The 11,521-nt window shown below is 37.8% G+C and overlaps 1 protein-coding gene across 1 annotated transcript in view; it reads left to right on the forward strand.

Moving 5' to 3' along the window:
- Positions 1-4,266, forward strand: part of LOC107708568 (cadherin-8-like) — a 96,888-nt gene extending 92,622 nt beyond the window's left edge. The window contains exons 10-11 of the mRNA XM_016512829.1: positions 2,475-2,726; positions 2,907-4,266. Coding sequence (XP_016368315.1) covers positions 2,475-2,726; positions 2,907-3,400 — 746 coding nt within the window. The 3' untranslated portion in view covers positions 3,401-4,266. The remainder of the gene's footprint in view (positions 1-2,474; positions 2,727-2,906) is intronic.
- Positions 4,267-11,521: the final 7,255 nt, after the last annotated feature.

Below are 11,521 nucleotides of genomic sequence, written 5' to 3' on the forward strand. Positions count from 1 at the left end.
TAAGCGAGATCCCAATGCTGTGGTGACGGGACGTGACGTCTCCGTTCCCTCCTTCAGGGAACGAGGGTTACCATACGTAACCGAGACGTTTTACTCACTGAAAGATTTATTCGTCATAAAATAATTACTTCATAATTGTATTAGAGTCTTACTCACGCATGCTATACAGATAATGTAGAGTCGTGAATTAATTTGAGTGATGACCGATATTATGGGAGTGGCTTGATGGAGCGCAGGAGATGCAGATAACATGATCTTGACCCTTAAGAAACTTTAATTAATGCTGTCACGTAACAAATCTGTTCAAATATAAAATTAAATGAATTGCTAATTACTACATTGAAATAAAAATGTAAAGCCTGTACAAATATTATAAATCGTGAATATAAATAATTGGTAATCATGTAAAAAATTCAACTAAAATAAAAACAGTGCACATTACATTTATCTATTATAACATTTATGTAGTTTTGTTTGCTTGGCTGTTTCCTTATAAAAGTCCAGAAATGTGTCAAGTTTTTCGTCAGGTGTCTTTTTTATTATATGATGTCATCCCATTGCTGTCTTGCCGCCAGCCAGGCTCCGAAGCGAAAAGCTGAATATGCGCTGCATCTGCTGCCTACTTATACTCACGCTGTGATCAGCAGCAGCTGGATGCAATAATCGCATGCCAATGTGCATTGGCTCGTTTAGTTTACACTCGAAGTGGATTGGTCTCTCTAAGCGAGATCCCAATTTTGTCGGTCATCCGACGTGACGTCGAGAGTGACCGACTGAAAGGGAACTACAACTGACTTCAGCCACAGCCGAAGATGAAATCAACTGAAATAAAAGAAGACATTACATTTCTCAAGATCTCAGCAGAGGACGATTAAACCACTCCACAAACAGCATCACCAGCTTCACACATTACTAACCAGTCTGACTTTATTTCTGTCAGACGTCTAGAGAAGCTCTTATTGAGAATTAACAGAGGTTTAGATGATTTATTGTTTAATTTGAAATCACCATCAAGGAGATCAGTGTTTTATTTTGTTGGACTCTTGACCCTTGACATTTTGACATTAGCTTTATTCTGTGGTTGCTAAGACTGTGTGTTTATAAAATACAGTTAGTATGGCCAGAAAAACCTAGAGAAAATAGTGATCATGGTTTGATGTTAACGAAACCCTGAACATAGCCATTTAGAATAAACTCTAATTTTATAGCTGTTTTGTTAATAAGTTTGTGTTCATTTTAGCATTTCTGTAATTCTGTAGCATGAGATCCAGCAGTGCTGTGTTAATTAGATAACGTGAAGGATTTTAAAAACACTTTGTGCACAGAAAGTTTCTATCTACAGCATCAGCATACAACATACACACAGACATAAATAATCGGTGTATGATTCTCAACAATGGTGACAATCAACAAAATAAGACTGAATACTCGAGCGCAACGTAATAGCTTACATATTCCACCAGAAAGTTATATTAGCCTTTATTTTGCTATAATGTGGCTTGTATGAAATGTTCAAATCCACTTCGAGGAACTGCAAACCTAGGAACATTTAATTTGACCGTAGCTGTGCGTAGACCCGTTGAAATATAGTCAGATAAACATAGCAACAGGGACTGCATATCAGCGAGTATTGTTTGGTGAAATAAGATACATTAGTTCAGGACAATGTTCTTCACACATAATGACACATAAAAGATATGGAACTTTAATTACATTGATAAATCAGCTCACAGCTTTTGCAGATAATTGCTTTGTGATCTCAGGGAAACAAAAAGAAAGCCATATTTACATTTTTCATTAGCATGTTTATGAGCGGAAATTAAATTCCGACCCTGTTTAGTTTACCATTATTTGTTCCAGTGAGCTTCGTGATGTCCTTTCATTCCGTAGTTTTAAATGATGAACTTCCTGTTCACCCTCGTGAAAAGCAATAAATAAATACATACATACATTAACATTGCCTCGGTTTCTCCCAAGACTCTATTAAGTGATAAAGCTTTTTCCATAACTCGGTTATTCTGTTGTATCCGTCTGAGGTATTATCTAAACCTTTCACTCAGTAGCTGATTTTTTTTATTTTTTATTTTTTTTCTTGAAATAAAAATTGAAGGCTTTAAGGGACACATTGTGCAGTGTATCAACTGAAGGAGCTCCTTGAGACACTGGAGAGCTTCAACATATGCTTGGGGTATGAGGGGGCAGATAATGAAGTTACAACTTCTGAAAAGAAGCTCAGTGGAAGCGCCAATACTTTGCTCGGTTTCTTTGTCTGCCTCCCTGAGACACTTCCACTACTCCCGTAGCCTTTGCAAAAGATTGACAGCAGAGATGAAGCAATTTATATCCATCTGTTTATTTATCGGCGGAATAGACATCGTCTTGTCGTAAATTCAATAGCGTGTCATTTCCCTATCATTTATTGCATGAATTGTCTTTGATTTCATACTTCACAGACAAACTTTATCTCTCCCCAGATAACTCAATCAGCGTTCTTGCCAAGCACGATTCCTTTCGGCGACAGAAACAGGAGACGTACCTCCTTCCCATCGTCGTGACTGACAACGGCGAGCCTCCAATGAGCAGCACGAACACTTTAACTATCCGGGTGTGCGGCTGCAGCAGGGACGGCTTTGTGCAGTCGTGTAACGTCGAGGCTTTTGTTCTACCCATTGGTCTCAGCATGGGAGCTCTGATTGCTATTTTAGCTTGTGTAATTCTACTTCTCGGTAGGTCATTTCAGCTGCCTCTTTTAGTCCTTACTAATTTTTGAATTTAAAATCCACTTTGTGATTTGCATGTAAAATTTGAATCGAAAAGGCACTTAGGTAAACGAATGAAAAATCAAACCTTTGAACTGCACAAGGCCAAGGTAGACCTCACTAAGTGGATGTTCTTGTGCCTTTCAGTTATCGTGGTCTTGTTTGTGACACTGAGGAGACACAAGAACGAGCCTCTAATCATCAAAGACGATGAGGACGTGAGGGAGAACATCATCCGTTACGATGACGAGGGAGGCGGGGAGGAGGATACGGAGGCCTTTGACATCGCCACCCTGCAGAACCCAGATGGTATCAATGGCTATCTGCCCAGGAAGGACATCAAGCCTGACCTGCAGTTCATGCCCAGACAGGGTCAGCACTCGGGTCCGAACGGAGTAGACGTGGATGAATTCATCAACGTACGGCTTCACGAGGCAGACAACGACCCCACGGCTCCACCGTATGACTCCATCCAAATCTATGGCTACGAGGGCAGGGGCTCCATCGCGGGCTCTCTGAGTTCCCTCGAAACGGCCTCCTCGGACTCGGACCAGAACTATGACTACCTTAGAGAGTGGGGGCCGCGCTTCAGAAGACTGGGCGAGCTCTATTCTGTGGGCGAGAGCGACAAAGAGACTTGACCTTTAAGTGCAACGGACCTTTTGCTTCCGTCCACATAACTTGTGTATTATGCTACGGGGATGTTAGACACTGCTGTTTAAAAGGGGGTGGGGGCGCCTTTTTTAATCTTCTTAGAGAGACCTAATAGCATTAGTCATCTACCACATCAGAGTGCATCGTAACGTCAGAACTTACCAGTGTCTATAGTAGGAGGTCAATGATTCTTGTGGAGTGTGAGTTTAGATTACCGTCACTGAGTGTCTAGCAGTATTTTGGGTATTTGTTGTTCACTGTGACCACCAGAGGCATCAGAACCTTGATTCTTGGTAGTCGCTTGAAAGGATTGGATGGAAAGAGGACTTTCGGACACTTTGTAGCCCGCTGTGGCTTGGCAGGAGAAAAAGGACTGCAGAGGCCTCAAAATGACACCACTCCCCAGCGACAACAGATCTCTTGCTGTCATTCAGCCAATCAGATAAAGGAACATTTAAAAAAGAAGGTAAACTAAATAGCAATATATTGTCTACATTACTTCTGAATGTATGTGTGGTTTAACAAATGCGAGCGCAATGAAAATACGTCACACTGGCTTTAGGATCTGCCTGCTGAGATAATATTAGACCCTTTGATACTACGTGGCCAGATTTCTTGAGTAAACTGGAAAAGCCTTGAGGCTTGCTTTATACAACCCTTTGTATCCATATGCTTTAAGTGTGGTTCACACTCTAAGATGATTAGACTGTGTAAGACTGCGTTGAGGACAACAAGAGAATTGTGGAAACAATGAGGCCTTCGTTTTTCAAAAGCAAGCATTAAATACAGTCGTATTCCAATGTTTTTTGGAACATTGATGGTGTTTCTTCATTGTTGTGTATGTTTTATATAAATATATAAATATTCATCGCCAGTCGTCTGTTTTGTGCTGCAGGTTTGAGTATATTTGTACTTTTTATTTTTTATTTATTTATTTATTTTAGTAAAACTGTTATTTTTATTAACATTTTAATTTAAAGTTTCAAGCTTTTCCTCTTTGGCTTTGTTTTATTCTGCTGCATCAGTTTTTTGTTTTTTTTTAAGGCTGAACTGAATTTCTGTACTGAGCTTCACACAGTGAGATTTGTTAACTACACTGAACTGTGAAATCCACAGAGGATTTGTTCTTGACCAGGAAAGATAAGTCAATATTTTATTGACACTGTGTGTGTGTGTATATATATATATATTCACATACTATTCCCAGTGATATCAGTGATCATTCTAAGCACAATAGCTGAGAACATCTAGTTCATGTTTATATTTGACCCCTGCCATTTTTAAAATCAAAAATCAGAATCCATTAAAGAAATACAGAAACATACATGCGTAATGTGCTGCACTGTATGATAATATAGCAAAAAAAAGAAAAGAAAAAAAAAAGATGTACATAGAGTCATTGCTGATTCTCTTAGCTTTTCTTTGAAGTGATAGGTTTTGTCTATGCACGTTAGCTATTGCACATGGGGATCTGGCACTGGAGCTACGTGCATATTCTGTTTGTATTGATGCGATATATGGCTTCTCTTGGACGGACAGAATATATAAAATAGTCTTTCATGCAAATCATATTTTCTACTGTGCTTTAATGCCCATACACTTGTATGTTTAATTAGCTACTCTCTGTATTGTAATCTAAGATATCCATGTATTGTTTCCTACTTTGTGAAATATATTTTTATAAATACTCGTGGGTGTAACATTTCTTAAGCCAAGTATGTCACAGGTCCTGATCCCTGTACTTGAGATCTCTTTCTTGCTTTTTTGTTTTTATAAAAATTATTCTCCCATTTGGGGTTTGTCAGTTAAGAATTTGAACCAAATTGATTACACAAGATGCTAAATAATGAACAAAATGAAGCACATCTATATATTTTTGCTAAGAAACCCCCTCAAATTCACAGATTTTTTTTTTTTTCTGGCGGATGACCAAAGCCTTGAATTTGGATTTGTTGGATTTCTATTTAATGAACATAATCCCATCATTGGCCTCCCACCAGCAGTATTCCATGCAATCGAGTTTGTCCGTCTTTCTGAAGTAAACCTAGACATTCACTCTCAAAAAAGTTTGTTTTTATGTAATTGTTGTAATTTTGTAATTGCTGGTCTATGAAAACATGCACTAAACAAATTTTTTTGGCCATTCTTGCTAGGTTATTTTCAGCATCTCATGCCATGAGCACTGTGTTTTTAAAACACCGCGTCAAGTTAAAAACTCGGGGTCTCTTTCAGTTGTGCTCCATTTAGCTGTTTTTGAAGACAACGGCACGTCCTGTTTGACCGGCTCCTTACTCATGCTGTCCTATCTACTCTTGGTAAGTGTGGTTTGGCAAGGCAAGCTGCATCTTGTACATCTATTTTATAAATAATAGACTGTATAAAAATTAGTATTACATTGACAGCCCTACATAAAAACAAATGAGTATAAGCTTTATATCAGAGTTAAGAATATTGTGCTAACAATGTATGCATTTATTGCCTTCAAACCTCCAGTTTCCTGTATTTATCTATATTTCCTATATTTATCCCTTGACCTATTACAGTCACCTAATCTTTTTTTGTGATTGGCATCAGGTACTTCCTTCATATATATATATATATATATATATATATTAAAAAACAGCTTTACTGTCAGACTGAAATCATTTGTGAGAGATGCTGATAGATTTTAATTATCTGTCATCTCCAGTGTTTTCCAACAAAGTGGAGGCTTATGAGTCATAATCTGCTCCCCCTTTTCTCCATGTTGTTGTGATCCTCAAGTAGATTCAGACACTGATTTACTAGAAAGAAAAGAAAATACATATAGCTGTTCAAGGTACACTCCTCTCTCTCTCTCTCTCTCTCTCTCACTGAAAGTGTACTCTAAGTTTATATGGCAAAATCCACTGTTAAATGAGAATTAGCCAAGGAGAGAAAGTGAGAGGGATAGGTATGCAGTAAAAAATCCTGAATTGTTGGGAAGGTTCATGAGTTTTTAATAAAACCGAATCAAAAGAATTAAATAATAGTGCAGTAGTCATTAAAAATTTTGGTTGGTGGCTTTAACTTTTTTACCCTTAAGCGTGGCATGGAACCCCAGGCTGTTCAAGGTACACTCCTCTCTCTCTCTCTCTCTCTCTCTCACTGAAAGTGTACTCTAAGTTTATATGGCAAAATCCACTGTTAAATGAGAATTAGCCAAGGAGAGAAAGTGAGAGGGATAGGTATGCAGTAAAAAATCCTGAATTGTTGGGAAGCCACATTTGAGTTTTATATATTGTATATGATACATGTAGGTTAGAAAGTAGAGTAAGTTAGAGACAAGTACAAACTGTCCACACACTCCAGTTTTAATTCTGCTCTATTTTCTGTTCTATGCACGAGGACCAGGCTGGTCAATTAAAAATCATTCAATTTAAGTGGGTAATACTGTATGACTTCGGATGTACTCTCTGCATATTCATCCTTGACATTTTCTATGCAGACTAGGTAATAAATTGGAAAATGGCATATGTCCCCATTAAAAGGACATCTTTATAGAAGTCAAGCGAGTTGGAAAGGGCCATTACTCTGCCTCTCCCACAGATCACTGAAGCAGTGGAAATACACAGGCACCATATGACCACCCTGACACGCGTATTAATATTGTTGACAACTTTCAAACTTCTGATATGCCATAGAGGATTTATCCTCTGATCCTACAGCAAATGTCTTTGCATCATGTGCTGATCCAAGTTACTGATTTATGGCAAAAGTTTCAAAAGTGCCAGTAATATCAGAAAATGTGAGGACGAAAAATAATGGTTCCACATTTGTTTCCATGACCAAACTTGTCCAGATTTCAGTCATTTTTGCAAATACTTTGCAAACGTTTCTTTTTTATTCATTTCATAAGTTAGAATAATTATATTAATTTAACGATCAATATTAGACAATTCTACTTGTAACTCTATATTTCTAGTATTAATACATTACCTCCTTACTGAAAACTGAGTAATGAAAACCTTTTCAAGGTTTAGTTATATGCTAATCCAAAACAAATTAAACTTAAAGTCTGCTTTTTCTGATGTGTTTGGTACATTTCTAAAAAGAGCTGCATGTTTGGCAACTAATTCATTTCCAGTTCCAGACAAGAAAAAAAAATGTTTCATAATTGTCTCTCTGTCTACATCTTCCTTGGACTGAAACAGCCTTCTATGTTCATCTCCATCCTCTCACAGACATGAGGTTTCATTTGGGAGACCTTGGATGTGACTCAGACACACTTCAAGTGTCCTGGTTTGTATACATCATCTCCTTCATATTTTTAACATATTCATGAGATGATTTTTTTTTTCACTTTGTGAAAGCAAGTTCGCATAACTCTTGATGGATCTTGGACATTTATCCAGGTCAAAATTGAATGATGATTTAAAGTGACGAAATGGCGTTACTGGTCCGTAAGGCACTGATGGCATATTCATGCATATTCATCAGAAATGCAGATAGGTTTGATGCGCTGATGATGCTAATTAAAGCAACCCTGATGAAAATGAAATGGACATGACCGAATGAGGACAGGCGTTGATGGTGGACAATAAACAACAAAACAATATTTGGGAAAAGAGTCTATCACCAGAATGCAGTTATTATTTGCTGGTTTTACACTTTACTTTTTGTTTACTCCGGATGATTTTTGCAATTGCAAGGAGAAAAGTTACTTTTCAAACGTTGCAAGTGAACAATACATCACACGAAGTGCTCAAAGCTGTGGTCACTCCTCTGACTAAACAGCCATTAACATCAACAACTCAGCTCTGGATGGCGAGAAATGTCAAGCTGATGAATTATACAGCAGTAGAGAAATATGAAAGCACTTCGAGGCTAGTGCTCCTGCAGAGAATCAGATAGAAGGCAAAACCTCTTTTGCAAGTGCCGTATGTAGAAAATCAATGAGTTCTGGTCAGAGGCTCTTCACCACAGTACCTAACCCATTTCAAGAGCTCAGGCGCTGTTAATGATAAGACGAGGGCGCACAATCAACCACAAGCCATTTCACATCTCTGGCTTTGTGGAAGTTGGGTCAGCTTAGTGTCAACTAAGTCTCCTCACAGACAAACAAAGAAAAAAGAGAATACAACATTCCCGAGACCAGCCACAGCTGATCAAATTAGGTATTGACCAAATGCCAAGAATTGAGTGCTAGATGCTTTTTTGAGCCAGAGCCCAGTTAGTCTTTACCAGAATCCTTGTCTGCGTAGTATGAAACGACATTAGTACGAATTATACCACAGTAATACAACATGCACTTCCAGTACAAAGCACTTACCAGTTCTTAGGTTATTTATATAATATATACTAAATAAGATCATATATGCACAGTCAGCCGGTCAATAACTCTAGACGACTACCCCGCTGACTGTATGTCATCCCACCTTTTTGTACCAAAGAAATAAATAAAAAGACATAAAATATAGACACACACATCATGGTTTTTACCAAAAATATTAAGCAGCACACCTGTTTCAGCTTTGCCAATCAAATAAATAATAAATATTAGCCTATGTTTTGTCATCCGTTTCCAAATGTGCAAGCTAAGCGCTTTATTCTGCAATGATGCATTAACTTAAGGTGTTGTTTAGATGCCCCCCCCCCCTCTCTTTGCACTCTCTTTGATAGTACCATCCATTTTTCATGATCAGTGTAATGCCAATGAGTAAAATACTAATCAGTCTGAGAGCTGAGAGAGCGGATGGACACCAGACAGGGTGAAATGAAACAGATTAGCATACATATTGTACCACACTACATGACAGATTAAAACCTTTGATAAAAATGGAAGTAGAATTGAACAAGTTCTGCTTAATCAAAAGATGATTAGAATATGGTTAGCCTTAAAATGATTTTATATAAGCTTATATAAGTGGCGCTTTGCTGTGTTAGGCATTGTTGCGAATTTACTGTTGTTATAAAAAAAACACTCTGAAAATACAAGTATTAGACACGGACAAATGCACTGGACCAAAATGATGACGCTAATAAACAAACAAATAACTTGCTGAAATGTTTACAATCTTGCACTGAAATGGGGATGAATTAGTGATTTGCTTACTGCAGAGAAAGTCGGCTTACTTTGTAACTCAGCCATCAAAGACAAACTCAAATCCTAGTGGATTGCACTATTTTGATGTAAATGGGGCACATTATACTGCATGTCTGGACAATATGGGTGTTTTTGCATTTGTTTATTCACAGAGGTTAACAAAAGACCTCCGGTTGATTGGACTCATGCACTCAAGGATAGTGAAGAGACCAGAACAAGTGGATCAGTACTGTGCTAGATCTGTCCAAACAGATCTGCACACCAGCACATCTTGTTAATTAGGCAGAGAGACTTTAATACTTTAATCAGAAAAACGCTGAAAAAAAAAAAAAAACAGAAAGCGAAGAGAAGCTTTCTAACTGACTCTCAGCTGTGAAAGGCAGGGACTGATTGAAAAGTATACTCTAAACTAATTAAACCTAAGAGAACATGTCAAAGGGCAAAGCAGACACAATTAACTACCCAGGCTTCTCATGTGTACTGCTGCAAATTATGCTATGTGCAGGACTGAAATAGCATGCATTGAAGTCTCTGAGCGTTCATCTGCTGCAAACGTTGGTTTTCCCTTCACTCAGTGTCTGGGAGCACCCTATGATTACTCCAGAGGTGAACCTTGATTACATCTCACAATGCCACAGTACTCCATTCGTGATTAAAATCGGGGTTCTCAGTTGGAAAGATTAATACATTGATATTAACAATTCAGCTAAATGACACCTCAAAGTGATTATTTTGAACTTAACGAGCACAAGCCACGTGGATCAAAAGAAATGAGTTAGATGAAGTGTTTGAATTCAGGACCTTGACACTGGGGAGAATTTGGCACATGGTCGTACAGCTCAACAATTAAACTTGTCTAAACTCATTAAATAGAATAAATGAGTCAATACATGAAGAGTTGCATTGAGGGGCAAATCCAGAGTAGACTTGAGTGAAAAAAAATGTTTTGCTTTAGAGATGTGACAGTACAATGTCTCACTGGGCTGCTTTAATGTGGGATGGTGATTCTGTAAAAGCATGTGTTTTGCATCTGATGTTTTAGAAGACATAATCATACCATGAGGGAATTTTGCAGGCAACCAGGACCTCTTCCCTCAACAGAAGTACTACTGTCTTACTGTCTTAAGTCTAATGGACTGTCTACAAAAAGGCTTCTACTCAAACTACGGACCTACATACGGTATCTGCAATCGCACAACCTAGTTACATTTGTTATTTTTTAGGGGTGTCAAAATTTCACCTATTGTATAAATAATTCAAACTTGAGTGAATATTCTTGGGAAAGTAGAACTTGATTATTTTCAAAGTTGTAATACGGTACTTACTGTATAGCAGACATTTAAAACTATTTTGCATCTGCCTTCCTGCTTCTTCCGATGAGCTGAAATTCTGTTGCTATATAGAAACCTGAAATGAAAGAGATTATACAGTGGTAGCCAAACTTATTAGAACACTAGCATTTTCACCAGCTAAAAAATGGTTTTAAGTCAGTTATTTCTATCTTTTGCTTTAGTGTATCAGTTATATATATAAAGAAAGAAGAAAGAAAATAGACAAAATTCAGTTGAATTTGTTTACTCTAATAAGGGTCTGTTTAGATAAAGGTGTTGCTGTGATTCCTCAGTGTTCGTTTACAATTAAGAATGCAGTTGGCATCACTTTAATGTATGTGCCACCCATTTTAGCTCTGGGATTTGGAGCAATATGAGATGTGACAAGAGAAGTGACAATGCATAGGAACTCTGAGGAAAACAATGTCAACAAACGGCTTTGAGGTGCAACACTGAGAGGCGTTTATGTAAATAAAAGAAGAACCCTATTCTGGTAAATGACACTGCTGCTTAGGAAAAAAACAACATTGGGGAAAATGGCACGTAAATGATGAGAAATACAACTGATTTAACTTTAGAGGGAATGGAAAGAGACTCGGAGGAATGAGCAATAACAGCTAGCTTCTTTACTATTCAGAAATAAAAACAGGTTTATTTACAACTAATTTTCTTTGCATTTACCTTACAGCATTCAGTAACACCCCCCACCCCCC

Source organism: Sinocyclocheilus rhinocerous, unplaced genomic scaffold (genome assembly GCF_001515625.1).
Source record: "Sinocyclocheilus rhinocerous isolate Xijiao unplaced genomic scaffold, SAMN03320098_v1.1 scaffold1347, whole genome shotgun sequence".
NCBI classification, from domain to species: Eukaryota; Metazoa; Chordata; class Actinopteri; order Cypriniformes; family Cyprinidae; genus Sinocyclocheilus; species Sinocyclocheilus rhinocerous.